Genomic DNA, 24132 nt, shown 5'->3' on the forward strand with positions numbered 1-24132 from the left:
TATAAATTCCACATTATAGCTCAATGCAGGACATTTAGTTTCTTCTGCTTACCTGAAAAATACAAGGTTCGCTTGAAAGGCAAAGTTCAGACTTACAGTATGAATTATAGCATGAACAACATGAATTACAGGGATTACAGTAATGTTCCTTTGTTGTTGTGGCAGACAGCCTGCTCTTGATTGGAAAAGCCATGTTGTTTAGACAAGCCCCATTTGACGTAAGTGTCAGAATCTAGGTCACTTTTCCAAGGCACAATTTCACCAATCAAATTCTTCAAAATCTATTTAAGATTAATAGAAACAAATTGCAAAGGAATGTAGTTAAAACAATGATAAATGTCTGGACATACATGCAAGTCCTTTTAGAATAATCATTTATTAACATGAGACTACACTTAATTTATCTTCGGGATTTGAGATGAAACCAATTTGTGCTGTTCTGTGATTGTATGAGTGCTAGCAGGCACATCGAAAACTCTTATGGACTTCATTTCTATAGAAACATTGTTTCTTCATTGTCCCTATGCCAAATGTCTGGAACTTAGCTCATGGCAACACTAATGTGCACTTTCCTGAATGAATTAAATTTCTCTCTTTAAGCATAGAATGTATGCACACACACACACACACACACACACACACACACACACACACACACACACACACACACACAAAAACTCAACACTTAAAACTTAAGTCTCAAGGTTTCATGGTAACTTTCAGAGTAGCACGTTTAGAATAAATGAATGAAGAACATTTTTACAGAGACTGGAACCCAAATTCTAAACATAAACAGCACTGTAATCAATGTTGGCAAGTTTTCAATCCAATTCAATTCATTTCAAGTTTATTTCTATAGCACTTTTTACAATAGACATTGTCTCAATGTTTTCTCACATTAATCCCACTCCCTTCATCCAAACCGCTCACCAAAGCCCATCCCAAAGGCATGAATTCACACAACACAATAGTTTGATGATGTGCCATCATGATCCAGAAAGTGTTGGTGTGTTTTTATCCAATGCAAGCAGTAACATGCTTCCAGGGCATAACAATGTTTACACTGATATTTGAATTCATATAATTTGCTAGGTGTGCAACTCAAATAAATGTAATGAATTGCTTATTACATAGCAGAGTACAGTTTAGCTGGAGCACATGTCAGAGCATCTATGCTGGAAATGTGGAAGACTTTTTGGCCAAAATTAAAAAATAAATAAATAAATAAATAAATAAATAAATAAATAAATAAAAATCAAAGCATCAGAAATTTCTTTGTGTATTTCCTGGAAATGTGACACACGGATTGCAAAACACAGCATGTAAAACTAATAGTGGCTTTAGTAAATTCTGAAGAGCACAAGACTTAAACAAGGGTATGACCTTCACACACAAGAGTTCCTAAGAAAACAACAAACAATTAATTTATTGTGTTGATGTCACAACTGGAAGCGGAAGGAGACAGACCCGTATGCAGGATAGCTTCAAATGAAAGGGGTTTAATAAATGATAAAGACAAAGACGATAGCAAAAGCAATACAAATGAAGACACTTAACAAAGACTAGACATGACGAGGGGTAAACGTAACTAATGATTCCGCGCTGCACTCGGCAACGCGGCCCACTTAAATATAAAAAGACACGATGACACAATAAGGATCAGGTGTGAAGACAGGGAGGGGCAGACGAAGGCGTGGCAGACACGTGATGAGGAAGATAAACAAAAACAGCACACGGCCAAAAGTCCGGGTTGAGTCCTGACAGCTGACTATTTCCAAGGTAATTGCGTTAGAGGCAGTGTTAGCCCTTTCACAGGCTTTGCATGGAATTGTATTACTTTTGAACTTCTGGAGTGGAATTAATCAGCAGATTTGTACATATTAATTATATAAATTAAGTAAATTAAATATGTAATGTAATGCAAAGTGGTCTGCTCTCATAATATACATTCCGACATTTTTAATTTTGACTAATTCCATCCAGACGTAATGTTATTGACTAGAAGTCTATCTATCTATCTATCTATCTATCTATCTATCTATCTATCTATCTATCTATCTATCTATCTTAGTTTATTATATTATATTATATTATATTATATTATATTATATTATATTATATTATATTATATTATATTATCATTCATTCATTCATTCATTCATTCATTTTCTACCGCTTATCCGAACTACCTCGGATCACGGGGAGCCTCTCAGGCGTCATCGGGCATCAAGGCAGGATTATATTATATTATTATAAGCTTCAAAATCTACAAAGGAAAGACAAATGAGGTAACACATAGAAATGTACAACTTAGGAATACAATAAAAAATAAAATTAGATATAAAAGAAAATGCCAGTAAGCACTGTTGGATTGAAAGATGCATCACATCACTGAAGCACTAGACAAGGCCATCACACTGAAACAGAGTCTGGTGGCTGAGAGTGGGCTAGAGAAGAACCCTGCAACATTTAGAACTGTGTGGGAGATTGGCTAGAAAGATTCTGTTGCTGAAGAAGGTTTAGTTAACCAAGATCAAGTTAACCCTCCCTACAGTGAAATATGGTGGTGGCTTCTTGTTAAGATTGAATGGAGAAATGAGAATGGTTGGAGCAAAATACAGGGAGATTAAAAAAAACTTTGGAGTAAAAATCTCTGTCGAAACTTCACCTTTCAGCAGGACATCACAAAGCAACTCGGGAGTGATTAATACAAAGTGTGTGCATTTCGGTGGCCAAATTTACAACAATCAACCAACCTTTAATAAGCTAAAGCATACAAAATGCTATAAAATAATGGGTGAAAATCCCAAACAAAGCAGTGAGCAAAGTTTGTTTTTCAGTGTGTTATTGCAGCAGATGTTGCTTCTACCATGTACCAGGCTGAAGGGGATGGATACTTATGCAAGCAGCTTTTTTCCCCCCCCAATAAAAACACTGACTGGAGCAATCAGTGTAAGTGTAATTTGTAATCCAGACATGTCTGATAACTTTTCAGGAAACTGAAGACTTTCACAAGGCTCTCCTGTTATCTGCACAATGGGCGTAAGATTTCTTTTTCTTATATTACAAACTGAAATGATCTGATTTGATCTTTTTAGGCTTGCTATACTGTAGCATACAGTTATCCAACAACTTGATCAAATCGGGTGACAATTACACTTACAGTGCAAGGTCTGCGTACATTTTACGTGCTGCTTCGAACATTTATCACCGAAAACGTGTTAAGAGAAAAGAAAAACCTCCTGCTGAAATTCTGCTAACATGTTAACATGTGATAAAAATCGCCTGCGGTATTTCAGCATGACTTGAATTCTTTTTCTTGGCTTAAAGGGTATTGTAGGCAATAGGCTGTAACTTCCCTCCCCTTAGACTTAGTTAGAGGGGTCGTGGTGCGCAGCTGTGTGTAAGATGGAACCACACACACACACACACACACACACACACACACACACACACACACACACACACACACACACACACACACACACACACACTCAGGCGCACACACTCGAACCCTGCTGCGGGACTGGCAGCGCGCGAGCTCACGCTACAGTACACAATTAGGTAAGTAAAAACTTTTGTTTCTCTTCTCTCCTGTTTTCCTGCTTTAAGAACTCATTTGGATAAAGATTAAATGACTATATCGGTGTCACTTTACAACACCCGGTCATTATGTATTACTGAGCGTTATGCATGAGTTTGTGAGGAGAATATACTGTAGTGTATACTAAAAAAAAAAAAAAAACACGTTATTGATGCATACTTTCATACACCACCCTCACAGACCTCCCCATACAGTGAGAGACACATTGCTATAGTGAAGCATTGACATGGTTAGAAAGTGCCCATGCATGCTGAGTAAAAGTCATTGTCTTTAGAAAATATCTGTCAGTGTAGGTTAGGCAAGACTTAAATCAACCTTTTGCAAATCTTTAGCCAATTCATATTATGCTTAACAACTTCACCCAAATAATGAAAAAAGTTAGTGTGTAAAGCTATGCATCACTGTACCAGAAAGTTTGCCCTCTCTTGCCTAATGTCTTTGGATAAGCTGTTTGGTAGATCAGACTCTTAGTTCTTATGCATTGCTTTGGAACTAAGAACAATTCTAAAACTGTTTTCTTCATTTGGACTGAAATCTGAAAGTTCGAATCCCTAGGGCTTGAAAAGTCTCCAGAAAAAATAGAATCTGTTCCCCAGATGAGTTTCAGCACAGAGCTGCTCAATACAAAAGCGTCTTAACCAAATGCTGCCAAAAGCTTTCTTTGCATTTTCACTGTTTATTCCAGAAAAATCGTTGGTTTATTTGATAAAATTGTTTTTATAAATAATTTAAAGATTTCTCCAAAGGACTGGTAGCTGTGATATATTTTAAGTAAAGTTTTCTATCATGGATTTCATACAGTGTGTTATATAGACAATTCTGCTTGTGTTTGCCAAACTAACCACACGTATGAATTATATTAATATTGCTACAAAACTAGGATTTATACCTAATTGGTATGACATAGACTTTAACATAATGTTATCCATGAATCGCAGTGACTGTATGGCCATTTGCTTCAACAACAACTCATGTCCACCAGTGTCGATTCGAACTTGATTTGAGACTGAGCCAATTATGAAGCCAGTGACTTCATACTAATTGAAAAGGTTCCAAAGGAAATCTGCAGCACACTCCCTAATATGTCGCCCTTCACAACTCTCTTCATCTCTCACACTTTTTCTAGGTTCCATTGATTGCTGCAAGCTTGTTGAGGAACCAGTACGCAGCTTTGTCTACTGTACTGGAACTAATATAAATTCATATTTGAATAACAGGAAGCCCACTTTGCCATAATGAGGCTGTTGTTGTTACTGCTTTTGTACTGTGTGCGTGAAAGTTTCTGTCAGAAAGATTGTACTGGAGTGGAATGCCCACTTCTTAACCACTGCATTGATGAGGTTTTGGAAAATGGTGCCTGTTGTGCCACTTGCCTACAAACTGGCTGCAAATGTGAGGGCTACCAGTACTATGACTGTATTAATGCTGGCTTCAGATCTGGTCGAGTGCCTGAAGGAGAATCTTACTTTGTGGATTTTGGAAGTACAGAGTGCTCTTGCCCACAGGGTGGAGGACGGATCAGTTGCCATTTTATTCCATGCCCTGAGCTTCCCGCTAACTGCATTGAGGTGTCGGAGCCAGCGGATGGGTGTATTCAGTGTGAGCGGATAGGTTGTGTGCATGAGGGGCAGAAGTTTGAGGCTGGCCATTCATTTCACATGGACCAAGTGTGCCAAGTCTGTCACTGCCCTAATAATGGGGGGGACTTGATGTGTTCCCCAATCCCAGACTGTGATCTGAGACAAGTTCATAAACCCATGCTTGCAGCTACCACAGAGGAAAACACACCATGGAAACATCAAAATAAAATCCAAAATCTTTTCAACCATCATAGCTCAAGAACTAGCTTCTCCAAACCTTTTCCACAGTCATATCGTGACAGCCTGCCTCCATTCAAACCAAACCCAAGCAACACTGATGGAGATGAAGGGGAGGAGGAGGATGAAGTGGACTATGACTACACTACAACAGATTCCTTAAAGCAACCTCGGCATGACCCTGCCTCTCCAGTGGAATCCTATGTTATCTCAGTTTCTGATCTGGAAAGCAATCCTTCTCACCAAGCCAGAGGAACCAAGCAGGAGCTTAAAGAGAGATTTGGTGTGCATGAAGTAACAACTGAAAAGTTTCCCTTAAATGAAGGGCGGATAGATGGGGCAAAATATCGTCGTCATAAAGGGAACTCTACGAAAGACATTATGGAAGTTTCTGGAGACAGTATTAGAGGAGCACCAATTAGCATTCCTAAAGTTAATACCAACAAAGACACAATCCCCATCTATAGAGATACCACACATGAAGAACAATTATATGTTTACAGAGACACTACTGTAAATGAGAGTTATGGCCCCTATAAAGATCATAACAACACAGAGGTTTTTGAGGATAGAGACAGCCTGAGGAAGATGCCAGAGATCTTTAAAGAAACCACTGACAGTAAAGAGTTTGATTCAAATGAAGACAACACATACAGTGAAATACTCACTGATTCTCCAGTTACTGTATTTCCAACTATGTCTCAATCTACAGAGGAGACACAGATGACAACAACATCGCAGACTACCTGGGGCAGTTTTTTACCAGATCAGGCTTACCAGAGCACACCAGAAACTGTGGTATTTTACAGCACGCAAAAGGAAGAGGTGAGCGTAGAAAAGCAAGAAATCCCATTAAATAAAGTCACAAAGAGTGACAAAAATCATGCAATGGATGAAATGGTTGTAAAACATGAAAAACACCGTTTACAATCTATAAAGGAAAGCATCTCAAGCAATGACTATGAATCTTCAGCAACACCTGACAGACCTTCAGGAGAACATGAAACCAAATCAGAGATAAAACCAGAAGCATATACGAATCCCCCTGTGATCTTAAGCCCAACCAGCCAGTCACACTTGAGAGTGAACACAGAGGGTGGAGAACCTCTAAGTAAACATTCGTATAGTCTATTTGATGTTGCAGAAGAGGATGAAGAAGAAGAGATTGAGGAAAAGGAAGAGAAAGACAACACACTCAGTTCTAATACAAAAGCCAACGAGGGTGAGTACTCATATACTTCAGGCCTAGATCTCACTGACATGGTTTAATTCTTTTTGCTTTTTCATTCACACTAAATTGTATTATCAATAACTAAAAACAAGATAAAACATGAAACAAAATGAGGATAAGTAAGGGATAAGTGTTATGTGATCTACACAATTCAATGATTGTGGAATTTACTACAAAATTGTGTTTAATACAATTGTGTTGCTATTTACTGAATATTCTGCAGTGTATAGAACAGAACTGATGCTAGGGCATGCAAGAAAGCATGTTTTATTTTTATGTTTCAGAAACAATGAAAATGGCACAATGATGTAAAGGTCAGTGTCCCAGTACACATACCCATCATGCCGTGTTCTATAATTTATACCATTTATTGTGGATGGGTAACATTCGGAAAATGCTACTGTTTTGTGGAACAAAACATCACAATTACCTCTGCTGGTGTGGACTAGGCTTTAATTCTGTTTAATTACTTACTGTTTATGAAAAATGGTCTGTCTACATCAAGAAATTGAGAATGTAATTAATGCATTCTAGTTGCTGATTTTCATTGACTGGGCAGTATTTATTACATTTGCTAGCCTAAACAACTGTGCACCTGTGTATAAATTATGGCTTTGTGTAATTACATCCTTTCTGTTTACCATGTTTGGTATTCAGGGGAAACATGGTATAAAAACGGTTGTTCATTATGTTATTGAAAAAATCAAGTATGCGGCTGCTTATCTGTCTGTACATGCGAGTATCTGAAAGTTTGCCCCCCTTTCTTATTTTTTTAGGACATCATCGACCCTTACAGTTTAGCTTTACCATATAATATCTTATAAACAGCCACCAGTAAGTGTATTTACCCACTCAGCTCAATGGTTTAATCCATTTGGTTTATGCCAGATGCCCTTCCTGAGGCAACCCTCCAATTTTATCCGGGCTTAGAACCAGCACTGAGACTTAGCTCTTCAGTGGCTGGGTTAGTTTCCTGCCTGGGAATCAAACCCCAGCCATGGCAGTGAGAGCCCAGGATCCTGACGCTGGACCACCAGGAGGATATTTGGTCTCACTACTGTAAATCTGTTAAAATTATGTATATATTAAGTAAACTCTATATAGATTTTGCCCTCATAAACTGCAGCTAGCCTTGAGTGCATTTTTGGCATATACAGTACATATTTTAATGTTTATACCAGGCAAATAATGGCAAGAATGGAAATGTCATGAACTGTCATTATATTTGTGGCCCAGATCAGATTTCATTATGAAGTGCCACACCATTTTCACATTTACTTCCTTCACAAAATATAGTGTAGACATAGCTTTCAAAAAAGGGTTAGTCTAATGATTCAATCAGTCTTCTGGTTTTAATTTAGATTTGGCATTTCACTCACTCTGATGCTACCCCTTCATTATTTAAGCTGTGCAGCCATTTGTCTCATTGGGATGAAAAGGTCAGCTAATTGTCTGAAGACCTCAATAGAGCAGTGGGATAAATATTGTCCCTTCCTCCCTGCATATGCTTATCTTGTACACACTTTTTGAAGATCATTTCATTCCTTGTCTATTAAGATTTGATTAATGGCAAAACTTTAGAGAAGATGACCCCGGGTCTTTGTTGAGTGGTGTCTTCCTGGAGCATGTTGCTCATGTCCTGCAAGATAAGCAGAGGAACTGGTTATCTTGTTAAGTGCTAGTTGGACACAGCTCAACATAAGCCACTCTCTCAGAATAGAAACGCTTGGAGCTAGTTTTTCCTCCTATGTCAGATGGCAGGGAGAAGGGAGAGCTATTTTCATACTGATAACATATTTTCTATAGCTAAGCTTTGGTGTTCAACATCATGCATGCACTGATGGGAAACATGTCTTGAATTTGAAGGGTTTTTCTGAGTTGCTTGGTTCCATATTATAACCTGTGTTGTTTCATGCTTTATGAACTACCTTGCTAAAGACAATCCATTCAGAGGAGATCAAGAGTGCAGATATTTGGGTTCAAGTGTGATAAAAAAGTTCAGTCCATGTTAATGTAAGAAGAGATTGAGTCCGAAAAATCAGCATATGATATTAAATGAATATCATATGCTGAATCAATAGAATGGGTTGGCACTCCGTCCAGGGTGTATCCTGCCTTGATGCCAGATGACACCTGAGATAGGCACAGGCTCCCCGTGACCCGAGGTAGTTCGGATAAAGCGGTAGAAAATGAGTGAGTGAGTGAGTGAGTGAGTGAGTGAGTGAGTGAGTGAGTGAGTGAGTGAGTGAGTGAGTGAGTGAGTGAGTGAGTGAGTGAGTGAGTGAGTGAGTGAGTGAGTGAGTGAGTGAGTGAGTGAGTGAGTGAGTGAGTGTGAATCAATAGAAAATATTGTATGTGTGGCAGGTTGTGAAGACCTGGTGGTTTCTCAAAGAGAACGACAAGGTTGAATTTTTCTGGAAAAATATCTCATGTTTTGCATTCTTAACATTCTTTGCAACCTCAATATTTTACAATTATTATAAAATTTCAAAATTGTGGGAATATTTTAGTTACTTTATAATCTTGCCTAGGCTTCCATCCTTTAGTTCTAAAATAATGTTGAGTAAGGAGTCAGTTTGCCTAAAGATGCCTAAAGTCTAAGTGTGATTTTTTTTCACCCGGTGATTTTCAGGCATTTCTGAAGTTGTGTCATAGAGAAATGAGTATAATAAGTTGAGTTTGCAATCTGATACTGGCTGTTAAAATGTCAGATGCTCCTGCATAGTGAGTAATCTTGTCAGACACAGAGGTGCAGTTGTTGCTGCAATGTCCTGATTTTGCCAAATGTTTTCCCAGACTGTCACATATATGACTATCAGCCATAACTTTAAAACCACCTGTCTAAGGTTGGGATTAGCATCACACTGCCTCTGTTGGCTTGATTGTTATTTAATATTATTTACTTTGCCTGTCGGAGGTTAACATTACGGCTGATCACTGTAAGTTTGCACTTGTTGAAAGGCACTTTTTAAACACTTACAGCCAAATTTATATTTTGGCACAAACTTTGCCTAGATTTACATTTTTATTGTAAATGTGTGTTTGGAATAATATTTTTGCAATATTTTTCTGTTACATATCATAGTGCTGTTGTGATCTGCGGTCACTTTGTGAGTCAATTTGTTGTTTCAGCTGTAAGATACTGTGTGTCATTAAAAGGCTGATTAGAGAAACATAAAGGTGACAGGATCAGATAAGGAAAGTTTATTTACCGTCTAATCTCTAGCATGGTTTTCTCTTACATGTGCTTTCACAGTGGCACATGGCTTGTCCATTTGCACAGGGTTTTCCCTTTGCCCAACACTTGTTTAGTAAATTAGGCCTGCTAGTGACATCAAACAGTATTTAGGATGCACTTGAGTATTTGTATAAATAGTGAACTTTCTCCCCTCATAGCTATGAAAGTGATAAAAAAAACCTGTGCAGGTTTCAAACCCATCCGTTATATCCATCAGCATGGCATGCAAAACCACTGTCCCTTAGAAGAAGAAACACATACACACACACACACACACACACACACACACACACACACACACACACACACGCTATGAGAAACATATGCAATTAACTCAATACATGTAATTCACTGAGTCTACGTGCATTGGTTGCGTACTTGTTATAAATAATTCAATAATGTCACAGTTTATCCTGGTCTCACCTTGTTCTTTGCCTTATTGAGCAGTGTAGTGTTGGATTTCCTCCATTAATTGTTGTTATTGGACAGACTAAGACTGACTTTTTCACTATTGAAATGGATGGGAAGAGCAGTGTAGCCAAGGCTAGATATCTCCCTTGATGCAGTCTGGGTTCTGTAATGCTACATTGAATTATGTCAGAATAAGAAACACATTATGTTTTCCTCATCTATTGTATTTGTGTCGTGTTTTTAACAGTGGACATTCTCATAAAGCAGCATTACAGAAATCCAGAAATAGGTGTATTTCTTAGTGAGTATGCCAGATTTGAAAGTGAGAAGACAACAGGAGAAAGAAACCTTCAGAGGAACTGCACCCAAATGCGAATCATCCTCTTCTGGGGGACACTAAATAGTAGAATAATAAATCAAGTATACCAATGAAACATTTCTTGAAGAGGAGTTTACAGTAGGTGCTGTAGCAGTTGAACCCCTGACAGGTCCAGACTTAATTTTCTTAAGATTCCAGACATAGATTTTTAACTTTTTTATTTTATTAGTATCACTATATTTCGTAGTATCTACTCGACTTCTCAAACATTTTAAATACATCTAATTATCTCTTGTGTTGCATTCAGCATTCATTTTATGATTTAAAATGTCCCCGTAGGTCTTTATTTGGGTTGATATGAGGTGTTCTATCTGATATTCTGCCAAAACAAAGCAGGACAGGGTGGTGGATTTTCAGAGCTGTCACCCGTATAAATAATAGTTCATTTGATGATTGAGCTGATAGGATTGTGTCTTCCCTGATCCAGGAGGCCCCACCTGAGCTACAGCAATTCCTCCTTAACCACAGGCCCCTGAAAACCTGATTATGAAAACCTATTCTGATAATGAACACTAGCAGCACTCCCTTCCTGCCTCAGGGTCTCCTACCTGTTTTTAGAGACTGGGCACTGATGAAACAAAAATAGATGTCCATGCTCATGAGAACATAGTTCTCTCACAATGCTTGAGGCAAGGCCCAGGGAAATGATGGTTCTATAACTGTGTTCCAAGTCAAGTCAGCATATCATAATCTTTTACTGCATTTGAGGACTAGTCCACCAGCATCTGTATTTTTTCACTGTTTACATTTTGTGTCTTCTGCTTCTTTGTTTTGAAATATGGGTCTGCAGCATAATTCTCTTGGTTCATCTGAGAGTGGAAAAGAAGAAAGGACTGACTCTGAGACTATTTATGTAGCTCATGTAACTAGCTGAAATGTTCCAGATGAAGTGATTTAGTGTCTTCCATGTTATACATGAAATACCATCCATGTTCTAAAATCTTCTTTGGCTTTCTTTTTCACACAAAGTCAATTACATTGATATTTTCATAAATTTACAGCATTTAGCAGACACCTTATCCAGAGTGACTTACATTTTTGTATTTCAGTTTATACAACTGAGCAATTGAGGGTTAAGGGCCTTGCCCAGGGGCCCAGCAGTGGCAGCATGGTGGACCTGGGATTTGAACTCATGACCTTCCAATCAGTATTCCAACACCTTATCCATTAGGCTACTACAGCCCTCAATAAACCACATCATACACTAAAATGTGGTTCTCATATTTTGCACTAGTTACTTATATTTTAAATAACTGTGATGGTTGGGTGACTTGTTTTGGGATAGGGGCTGCAGAATGACTTGTGTAATCTGTGTCGAAAAAGAAAGGAAGTGACACAGTCTGAGCCAAATATGTACTTGTCAAAAAGTCATTTAAACTCAAGTAAAACACAAGTAAAACTATGGAAAATAGCTAACCACAAATTCATCATGCTTGATTATGCATAAATACTGTAGCTACTCTGTTTCAACAATCAGTGATGAGGAAAACGTAATTTAAACCCAGACAAATCTAGAATTTGTAACTAATTAATTAATTAATGTGTAGACCCTGTTAGAATGAGTAATAAGGCACGTTAGCCACAAAAAGTAGCTTATTTAACAACTAACTAATTTACTTATCTAAATTACAGAATGTAACACACAAATTTACTAAACTTACATTTATATAGGAGAAAAATATGTATATATATATACTGTGTGTGTGTGTGTGTGTGTGTGTGTGTGTGTGTGTGTGTGTGTGTGTGTGTGTGTGTGTGTGTGTGATATGTATGTTATATATTAAATAAACAGTGAATGAAACTGTCTGAATGAATGAAACTGATTTAATCTGTACATTTTTATATTGCAAATTTAATAAACAGTATTTTGAATGTCAAATGAAATGTTAAAGAGTGAAAAGAAATAAATATGAGTAATTATTATGGTACCATGAGTCAACTTGATTGGTTATCACGGAAAATGCACACACAGATTAATGATATTGCTGAAATGGGTATTTGTAAAACTAGTATTTGTAATATTTGTTTTTACAAATATTTTTTTTTGCTAAATGAAAAAACATTTGCATGTGAACTTATTTTCTCAAAAGTACAGCTAAATAATTAAAACAACAAATAAAAACTTATACATTGTCACAAAAATAAGATATGTTAAACATTTTGTCCAAACAAACAGGGACATTTATGCAGGATGTAACATATACTCTGTATAAACCTTTTTGAACAGGAAACTGGTACAAAATTGTGGTTTACTCAATAAAACTCAAACTACTAAATCTTGTTTTTTTTTAATTACTAACTGATACTTCCGAATCCTCTTTCTAAAAGGTTCTACATATCACATCACAGTTGTTTTTTGCCAAAAAACCAAGCATATCCACTATGTCTGGTTTCAGACAGGAGTGATGATCTGATTCAATATTACTATTAATGCTAAAAGCTCTCTCTGATGCAGAGCTTGCTGCTTGTATACCCAGATATTTCTGTGCTAGTTTGCATAGCCTAGGGAAGTTTACATCTTAGTGGATTTTCTTTATGGTCTACACATGGTATGTAAATGTGCTCAGCAGCCACTGCTTCTCTAAACTGTGCCATGGGATCAAATATGGTTGACAATGAAGCTCTACTTCCTGTTGTGCATTTGATAGAGAAAACCTTGGACAAGGCACTTTGCTGCTCCAGGACTCTTGCTATCATTTTCTGAGTGGAACACCATCGTGTTGAGCAGTCTGTCACCATGGCATGCTCTGGGATGTTGAGCTCTCTTTGTGCTTCCCTCAAGGCCAGTCTTTTCTTCCAACTACTATATGGGAGAAGTGGCCCACAATCATCTTGCATATCCCAGTAGCCCTGTTAATGCATTGTGCATTATCTTTCAGAGCATTTTCTGTGAATGATAAGAGGATGGAAAAAAGACAAAACATTTACTTACTACATTGACATTGCAAAACGCTTAATATTCCCATTCTGATTACATGTCCAATTCCATATTAATAGTTTAAATAGGCCACTGTGAATTTCCATTTGATTTATTCATTCATTCACTTTCTACCGCTTGTCCGAACTTCTCAGGTCACGGGGAGCCTGTGCCTATCTCAGCCTGTGCCTATCTCCGTCATCTGGCATCAAGGCAGGATACACACTGGACGGAGTGCCAACCCATCGCAGGGCACACACACTCTCATTCACTCACGCAATCACACATGACAGACAATTTTCCAGAGATGCCAATCGACCTACCATGCATGTCTTTGGACCAGGGGAGGAAACCGGAGTACCTGGAGGAAACCCCCGAGGCACGGGGAGAACATACAAACTCCCAAGGCGGAAGCGGGAATCGAACCCAAACCCTGGAGGTGTGAGCCACAATGCCGCCCCCATTTGATTTAAAATAACTTTATTATTAAATCAAGGATATGGCCACTAACCTTGTAGTTAATTGCTCTTACCAGTTTACAGCAGTAAATATTTGCTGTAGCCTAATAATAAAAGATGAAATCAATTGAACTTACCAATGGTCAAATTATGTCTTTGCCCCAAACACTGGATTCTAGTCCACTGAATAAGCTCCACCGATTTGACAATGCCGTTGTCTGTTGTAATAGCGACCTGACGCTCCTCACAGAGGTGCCTCTCTCAAGCCCAAGGCTACAGTATGTTCTCTCCAAGCTGGTCGTCAGGGAAATACGCTGTTTGCAGGCAACAGCTGTTCCGTTCAAACTTCTCGTCAACAAAGTGTACAATCTAAAGCTCAATACAGTCAAGCTAATATATGGTTAACTTGTCCTGCTTTACCACAGGTCCATAGTGGTTGAAAAGAACGTCACCATAGCCATTTCCTTTCGAACTTCGCTACGGCGTGAGTTATAAAGCTCTTGTCCTGTGTGCAGATAATTTTCTGAAATCCCACTTTAATAACGGTGTGTATGGGCATCATGTCTTTTGCCAAGAAATGGAGTCTGCGATTTCTTTACATTTAAGCGAAGACTTATCAGAGACTGATAAGACATAAGACTCGCAAATACATCTGTAATTATGTTTTTTTTTCGGGTAACAGCTGCGTCTTGTTTCCTTCAGCTGTCTCTTTATTAAACTTGGTTTTCTCTGTCATGCATTCATCATATTTTTCTCTCTGATGTTTCAGGTGCTGATATAAATTTGTTGTATTGCCACGTGATGTAGCAACTTTAATTTTGAAAATCTTGCACAGTACCTCTGTCTGCTCAGTGTCAGTAATCATTCATTTATTCATTCATTCATTTTCTACCGCTTATCCAAACTTCTCGTGTCACGGGGAGCCTGTGCCTATCTCAGTGTCATCGAGCATCAAGGCAGGATACACCCTGGATGGAGTGACAACCCATTGCAGGGCACACACACTCTCACTCACTCACACAATCACACACCACGGACAATTTTCCAGAGATGCCAATCAACCTACCATGCATGTCTTTGGACAGGGGGAGGAAACCGGAGTACCCGGAGGAAACCCCGAGGCACGGGGAGAACATGCAAACTCCACACACACAAGGCGGAGTCGGGAATCGAACCTCCAACCCTGGAGGTGTGAGACGAACGTGCTAACCACTAAGCCACCCTGCCCGATTGTCAGTAATCTTAAAGCCAAAATATCGCGATATAAAAGAGGTAGTTTTCTTTAGCTACCAGTTCAGTGTCCATTCATCTTTGTTCTAGTCTCCACACTGCACACCGGATACAGTCGTGTGACCACACACCACACGTGCACTGCCTAAACTCAGACTCTTTGGTCTTTTTTTTTGTTAGCGGTGCAGAAAATCTGCAAACTGTCTTCAGAAAGTATGTGTTGTCTAGCCCACGCATGCGCTTATTTATTTAATAAAATCGAAACATTTTGCCGTCTGCATATTGCGACTGCAATATGATTAATCGTGCAGCATTATGAGTGATATTATTCAATTTTAGAAACGCTTGAGTAATGTACAAATACTTATACTTTGTGTCAAGTAAAGTTAAAAAATAATCAGGTCTGCAATTAACTGTGAAAGCTTTTGAATTTACAGTATGACAAGTTATGTTACAGTACATCTGCAGTACATTTAGATGTCTAGGTTCTTTTTCTAACTTCGCTCGGTGTTTCACTATGGGAATCGCTTTGGGCGTGACCAACTACGGAAGCTCTTATGACACCACGTCTGTCTTTGACAGACAGGTCGACCTGCGACCATACTCCGCCCTGTCTTTATCAACCAGGTCGACCCCTTTCTACATCATTCGCGCTTTCTTCCCATGGGAGACTGCAGCAAGCTCTCTCAGCGCATCCCGACTTGCTGATCTCGCTTAACTGTTCATTAGACGGGCCGTTATTGGACTCCGTCGCCGAACGTGACATCAGTAGAGAGATTGCGGTGAATGACAACCCTACTTCTGGAATAGCGTACACGTCGTGGCGAGCTATTCTTATCTCCTGCTGCGTGTTTAGTTACAGCGGTAGGGAGCATCTAATTTGCTTCGGTCTACACGTCAAGGCGGACCTGCTGGAGATTTTAATCCAAAGTCTGATAGGCTAACGTGTTGTGACGAGTCTTTGGACTGTGCTATGTCGACGGCAATTACCCCCGCCAAAGGGCATGAGTCGAAGACTAGGGAGGCTGTATACCGTCCGTGTCCATCATCATGTGGAGTTACCATCTCGGGCAGGGACCCTCATCCTATGTGCATTGTGTGTATGGGCCCGAAGCACGCTCAGACATCGCTAGCGGATCCGCAGACATGCGCTCGCTGTGCGTCATTGCCGGTGAAAATCTTGGAAAGGAGGCTGAAAGTGTCGGTGGCTAACCAGCAGGACCCTTGCCTGTCTGAAGCCGCCTCGACAGATATGGCCCATCCGCCGCGAGCTAGCAAGAGCTGGGCGGACATGATGGAAGCCTAGTCCCCGGACATGCCTCCGCGGTTCGATGGCCTGCTCATGCCCTTCCCAGTTCAACAGTCTAGACCGCCTAGCACGACCGATTCGGCCCCCCCTGCTGACAGCAGCCTGCACGAAGTGTGCAAACGGGGCGCAACGAAGCTGGGCCTGGCCTGGCCAGCCGCCAAAGCTGCTGAGGGTGCCGTGAGAGACCTCTACGATGGGAAAAGACTGCCGCCGACCCACTCGGCAGCGAGACAGCTCTTGCCTGCCGTGCCTGCGTGCATGAAAGAGATGTCTCGATATTGGTCTAGCCCCTTTAAGAGTAAGCTCCCCACCAACGCACACTCGATGTTGGAGATTCAGGGGATGGAGGAGCTGGGGTTAGCCGGACCCCCAGCAGTGGAGCCTTCGGTGGCGTATCACCTCCACCCGAATCAACCATCTGTTTCCTCCTCATCGCAGTTTTCACTGCCGAGCAAGACGGACCGTTTGACCGCCGAGACTTTTCAGAGGATGTACAAGTACGCGGGGCAGTCCGTATGTTCGCTGAATGCTGTGACTTTACTGTCGGCATATCAAGCGGAGATTTTGGAGGAGATGGGGCGGCAGTTGGACTCAGGTGTACCGAACCCGGCACTCTGGGATGAAATCTGTGTTGTGAACGACCTGATTTTGCGCTCCTCACGTGGTGCGGTTCAGGGCTGCGGCCATGTCATGGGCCTGGCCGTGTCAGGTGAGAGAGCGCTGTGGTTAAACCTGTCAGGCCTGGGCGACGCTCAGAAGGCGGAGGTGATGGATGCCCCTTACGACCCGACTAAGGGCTTATTCGGGCCCGCTCTCGAGAAAATGAGAGAAACCAGCACCCTCAGGAAACAGGAGGATGAGGCTTTTCACCTCTGTTTGCCACGCAAGCGGGCGGCGTGACCACCCTCTCAGCCTACGCGGCAGGGCTTCGCAGCAGCCGCAGCATCGAGAGGGAGGCCGATGACCGCGAGAGCTGTGAGACCTGCTCACAGCGGACAGGTCGGTCAGCGACCACGTCCGGATGGCTCCGGACCTTGGGGAAAGCATTCTTTTGTGGCCGCGGCGGCTAGGAACCGTCCGCCCCACCCCGAAGAAAGGAAGAAGAAGCGTGCGACCTGACGCACAGTTTTTCCCCGGTCCTTCTCTCTCCGCCGGCGAAGAGAAGAAGGCGGGAGTTCAGCCCTTCTGTTCTGATTTTGTTAGGGGCTCATTATGTTCGCTCTCCTCCAGTTCAGCGAAGAGAGGGAGGTCAGAGCCATGTGCAGTGTCACCAAGCACTCACACACACAGGGGAATTGACATTAAAACATGCATTATCGCAGCCAAGCCACGGGCTGAGGACGATATGCTCCCCAAGTTCAAGACATATGACAATAAATGTTGAACTATCGCAGCCAGGCAAACAGCCGAGGGTGATATGTTTAAAAAATCCCGGAAAATGCAAAGACATGAAAGGCGCTCCCCCAGTCCCACCGCTGGGGGCAGTGCTCACTTCCTCGTCAGTGGGAGCCCGCTCGGCGCATGTGATGATGTCATCACTGCGCGACGATGGCGGGGCGGAAGTGTACTGGTGCCTTTTCTCGACCCGCGTAGCCAGCTGGCGCGCATGTGTGGTTCACCCGTGGGTTTTAGCAACAGTTTCACGGGGATACAGGCTCCAATTTGCCATGAAACCGCCTCGTTTCAACGGGCTGATCATGTCGGTGGCCGAGGGAGAATCGGCTCGTGTGTTGACGGCCGAAATCGAAACCCTCCTGCACAAGCACGCAATCAGAGTGGTACAAGGGGGAGAGAGCCGTCAGGGCTTCTATTCCCGTTATGTCGTAGTTCCAAAGAAGGGCGGCGCAGCCCTCTGTCCCATTTTGGATCTGTGTGTATTAAACAGGCACCTCAGAAAGTATTCATTCAAGATGCTGACACACAAGGTGCTGTGTCGATCGATTAGTCCGGGCGATTGGTTTGTGATGATAGATCTGGCGGACGCGTATTTTCACATAGATATTTATCCCTCTCACAGGAAATTCCTCAGGTTTGCATACCGGGGCACAGCATACGAATTTCAGACTATACCGTTCGGGCTGTCGTTAGCTCCGAGGGTTTTTACCAAATGTGTGGAGGCAGCCCTGTTCCCGTTGAGGGACAAGGGCATAAGGATATTGTCTTACATAGACGATTATCTGATATGCTCGTCGTCGAGGGGGCAAGCCATAAAAGATGCAGAAATTGTCCTGAATCACCTCAGAGACCTGGGTTTCAGGATAAATATGATGAAGAGCCGGCTCGTGCCCTCTCAACATACAGAGTATTGAAAACAGTGAAAACATTTTTAGTGAAACATATTTTAGTGAAAACAGACAACACCACAGTGGTTGCTTACATCAACCGTCATGGGGGCACACGCATCGGTTGGCGACAAAGCTGATCGTGTGGAGCGACACACGGCTTCTGTCTCTCCGGGCGACTCACGTTCCGGGGATCTTGAACAGAGGGGCAGACTTACTGTCCAGGGGAAATTCCTTTTACGGGGAGTGGAAACTCCATCCTCAGGTGGTGAGCCAGGTATGGCAGAGGTACGGTCAGGCTGCCGTCGATCTCTTCGCCTCGCAAGAAAACGCTCATTGCCCTCTGTATTTCTCACTGGTGTACGAAAATGCAGCGTTGGGTGTGGATGCTCTGGCCCATCGGTGGCCGGAAGTGCTTCTGTATGCATTTCCCCCCTCTGAGCTTAATCTCCCCCACTTTAGCCAGAGTGAGGGAGCAGTGCCTGTCATTGATTCTGATAGCCCCACGCTGGCCATCCCCACATTGGGTGGCGGAGATAGTCCAACTATTGTCGGGGCAGCCGTGGCCCCTCCCCCCACTGAGGGACCTTCTGTCTCAGGCAGGAGGGGAGATATACCATCCTCATCCAGACATGTTAGCCCTCTGGGCTTGGCCCGTGAGAGGTGGAATCTGAATGCGGCGGGCTTGCCCTCGTCAGTTATACATACTATACAGAGTGCGAAAGCCTCCTCTACCCGCGCTCTTTATAGCAATAAATGGCGTGTGTTTGAAGAATGGTGTGGGTGGAGAGTGATTATCCCTTTTCAGTGCTCTGTTAGGGATATATTATGCTTCCTCCAAGATCTGCTTGATACAAGGAAGGCTTTCTCCACCATTAAGGTGTACCTGGCAGCTATTTCAGCCTGCCATGTAGGTTTTGGTGACAAGTCGGCAGGCCAGCATCCTTTAATAAGTCGTTTTATGAAGGGGGCACGCCGCTTACGGCCGGTGTCTAGGCGGTTGGTTCCTTTGTGGGATTTGCCCATTGTCTTAGAAGCCTTGTCTCGACATCCTTTCGAGCCAATAGAGGCAGTGAGTCTTAAGTATCTCTCTCTTAAGACGGCACTGCTCCTGGCTTTGGTGACAGCCAAGCGTGTGAGTGATTTACATGCTTTGTCGGTTAGCCCGTCTTGCTTACAATTCGCTCCGGGGCTCACGTCGTGGGCTTTTCGTCCTAACCCTGCTTTTGTGCCCAAGGTTTTGGAGTCGACATATAGGTGTCCGTCTACCGAACTGGCGGCTTTTCAGCCTCCACCGTTTTGTTCTCCGGAGGAGCGGAGACTTCATACATTATGCCCGGTGCGGGGTCTTCATGCGTATGTGAACAGGACAGCTGGTTTCAGAACTTGTGAACAGCTGTTTGTGTCTTGGGCTACTCCTCACACAGGGAAGCCGTTATCTCGACAGCGGCTATCCCACTGGATTGTGGAGGCGATATCTGTGGCTTATGGTTGCAGGGGTCTTCAGTCCCCTGAGGGGTTGAGAGCCCACTCTACTAGGGGTATGGCCATGTCGTGGGCTTTACTCAGAGGGGTTTCCGTTTTGGACATTTGCTCGGCGGCGAGCTGGGCAACGCCGCATACGTTTGTGCGATTCTATAAGCTAGACGTTGCGGAACTGTCCTTAGCACACGCAGTGCTGGGTGCCGGGACTACTGTACCCGTTTGGAAACATTAATATGGGTGCAATCTGGGAGCTGTCTATATCTCCCATAGTGAAACACCGAGCGAAGTTAGAAAAAGAACGTTGGGTTACTTAACCTCTTACGGGCCCTGTGCCGTACACGGCACGGAAGTAGAAGTGACCACTAGGGTATGACCCAGAAACAAGCTTCAATTCAACTTTAAAGCATCAAATCCTCCAAAAACACGAAAAAACCTATTTACCTAGTAAAGTTTATACTCTCAATAATTTTTTAAGCCCACACACAAAGCACAATATGATTCACAGCCTTCTTACAATTAGAAAAAAATTTCGGACAAAACTGACCTAGGTGGCGCTAGACCGGTTTTTCCCTTACCTTTAGACGCGTTTCTTTCTTCACTGGGGTAATATATTCCAACACAAATAATCCACAAAAATCCACACAGGTCCAAGGAATTGAAATCTGTAAGCCTTTTAATCCAAAACGCTCTGGTCGCGCCGCAAATATTCCATTAGTGTTCTGAAAACTGGAAACAGAAGTGCGCCATCATCTCGTTTTGCCGCTCTAACTCCTAATTGGGATATTCAAAAATTTATAGCCCAGGTCCTAACGAATCAAATAAGCCCTCATTTGAGCCAATCGGTGCTTGTATGGCAGAGATAGATGGCTGGGAAGCCAATGGTGGCATGACCTCATTTTTTGGGAACCCGCATTTGACTGACAATTACTCCTTCCAATAGCAATGAAATGGGCCGGGACCTATACAGCCGTTTAGCCAATAAGCAGACGATTCCAACGGTATGCGACATGCTTTACATTCTTTGCCTGTGTCTGCGTGAACTGGATGCGCAGAAGAATTCTTGCGTAATCCCTGACCTTTTGTCCCTCTCACAGCTCAGGGTGTCAAGTTACAGGGGCCTGTTTTCACACCAGAGTGATAGAGAGTGAGTCTAGGCTTATTTATGGCTTGTCAGACTGAGCCTGCAGCCTTTTATTTCAAAGTTATATAGTAAACAAGTACACAAAAACGCTGCACCCGACGACCAGGGCCGTAGAAAAATATTCATATAAAATCCATTTTTGGGTCTTTTGACTTGAAATTTTTTTTGGTGAAAGCCAAGACATGTGGCTATGACTCACAGTTGTTGGTTTGTCCCTAACATGTTCCAGAAAAATAAGATTAATCAGTTTATCAGAAAAACAACCCAGGCGGACAGGAAAATCTGCATTCAAACCCCTGTAACTTTGTGCCAGTAAGGCCTAGAATCAATCTGAAACTAGTTTCTGAAACTAGAGAATCTCTTCTTTCAAATGAGACCCACCCCTGTGTGTGGGTCTCATTTGGGTGTCAAAGTATGTGGGAGCTGTACCACTTTTTGTTGGACAATGGATATAGGCGGAGGTCCGTAAGAGGTTAACGTAATCCCCGGTTCTTTGATAACAGAGTGAGGTGTTTCACCAGCACTTCCCTCCTTGCACTTGGACGGGAAGAAATCTCGTTAATGACATAGACAGGGGTCGACCTGGCTGATAAAGACAGGGCGGAGTCTGGTCGCAGGTCGACCTGTCTGTCAAAGACAGACGTGGTGTCGTAAGAGCTTCCGTAGTTGGTCACGCCCAAAGCGATTCCCATAGCGAAACACCTAACTCTGTTATCAAAGAACCGGGGATTATGTTAAGTAACCCAATGTTTCTGTTGATTCTGTAACTAAAACCATCTGTCCTTTGAGGCTTTGAGGCTCAAGTTAGATGCTTTTTAATCAGCTCAGATGCTACGGGTCACATGTGATGACCACAAGTTTTTATCTTCTGAGATGGATAGTGTTTATAATAAATAAACATGGCAGGGTGTACTGTGTGCTAGGAAAATAATCAACATGGCGGTTTGTTATCTGTAAGTTTAAAGTTGAAAACATCCCAATGTTTTTTATTCAGCTTGTACCTCACCAATTACAAGTGTTATTATATTACTCAACAACATATAATATTTTGACTGTTTCAAGTTATGGTTAATCATGTGGTATTTCTGTGTGACAACTTACTGTAGTACCTTCTTCATTCCCTTACCAGTAATCTGTTTTTTCTCTCTGTTGTTAGTAGTAGGTAAAATACAACTTGTCTAGTTACAGAGAACCTAAAAAAGGCCTCTGTGTTAAAGGCTTTTTTGTGGCTGACTTTAACAACTTACTGACATCTGAGACTCCATAGAGCCAGAAGGCAGAAAGCTTCTGTTTTTTTTCTACAAGCTTTAAATCCATTTATTTTTGGTCCTAGACTATGTGGAACATCTGCTGTTATATACTGTAGCATATGAACCCTTCATAACCAGTCAAATTTGAAAATGCAGCACTGTTATTATAAGACTATTAAGTTTCATTTAAAATATATCCAGTGACCATAACTCTGCATATCATCTTAGAATTACATGGTTTTCCAATGCCCCTGTGGTCATTGGAGTCTCTCAGCTTATCTTTAGGTCCAGTTGGCTACATAAGCATGTAGGACTTTCCTTCTTTTGTTCAATCCCCATTAAGAACTATGGTTGCGATGTTGTGTGTTTACAGTTTCTCTCACTTTCTTTTACATCAATATCTCAAGCTGCTTTTTTTTACTGTGGCGATAGGAAACCAGGTCAGCATTGATAAGTATCACTACTCTGGAGCTCCTGCTTCACTGGGTGAGAAGCCTGGTTTGAAAAAGTATAATTGGAAGCCATTCATCAAGAGCTGTAACTGCCAATAGAGGCGGGTGATTGCAGACACCACATTGCTATTTTTGAGACTAATTAAGATAAAGATCTTTGACAAACATGTAAAACAATGGCAAGGAAGATATGTCTACTACAGTCCATCAAGGAACAGTGGAAGACAGGAAGAAAGAGAAAGAAGGAAATGACTCAGATGATATAATGTATGTCAAGTTTAAAATATTTCTTCAAGTAGTTCACATCAGCCTTCTTTTACTGAGTAAGAGGCATATACACTAAGATCTTGATTTATTGTAACTCATACTAGACATGCAGTTGTTGAGTTGAGGAATCCAAGTCAGCTGATTTATTGTTCATGTTTTTACATCAGCAGCAATTTGACATGAAGCTCCATGACAGGAGCTTGTGGTTTACGGTTATTATTTTTACACGTCTCCATTTTTCTAGGGCTTTTGACTGCTTTATTTCTCAGCCCAAAGGATTTGCCTTGGTGAAGAGCCCAGCCAAAGAGTCTAAAGTTGTGGCATTGAATGATATGTAAAACAGTCGTCATTACTAAAACCAGAGACATGATAGAATAAACATTTCAGATCATTTCTTCAAGAAAAACAGATTATTATGAGTATGATATAAACAGGGCATGTCTGCAAAATAAAAGGTTGATGTGCATGAATTATACAGATGGATTATAATAAGAACTCTTTATTACATGAATAAAATATTGTTATATTTGAGACATTTTACACATTTTTGAGCAAACTGAATCAGATAAATGGTACTCTATCTGTGTGATGTGACACAATTATGCCATGTCACATATACCAAAAAGATTTCTGTATATTGAATATTTGTATTTTTCTGTAA

General features: G+C 41.6%; 1 protein-coding gene across 2 annotated transcripts in view; it reads left to right on the top strand.

Moving 5' to 3' along the window:
- Positions 1-3022: 3022 nt before the first annotated feature.
- fbln2 (fibulin 2) overlaps positions 3023-24132 on the top strand; it is a 73157-nt gene continuing 52047 nt past the window's right edge. The window contains exons 1-2 of one of the 2 annotated variants that reach the window (XM_027143774.2): positions 3023-3564; positions 4731-6643. In XM_027143774.2, coding sequence (XP_026999575.2) covers positions 4840-6643 — 1804 coding nt within the window. In that variant the 5' untranslated portion in view covers positions 3023-3564; positions 4731-4839. The remainder of the gene's footprint in view (positions 3565-4730; positions 6644-24132) is intronic. The other variant, XM_027143770.2, reaches the window with a different exon arrangement.

The sequence above is a fragment of the Tachysurus fulvidraco genome, chromosome 2 (genome assembly GCF_022655615.1).
Source record: "Tachysurus fulvidraco isolate hzauxx_2018 chromosome 2, HZAU_PFXX_2.0, whole genome shotgun sequence".
Taxonomy (NCBI): domain Eukaryota; kingdom Metazoa; phylum Chordata; class Actinopteri; order Siluriformes; family Bagridae; genus Tachysurus; species Tachysurus fulvidraco.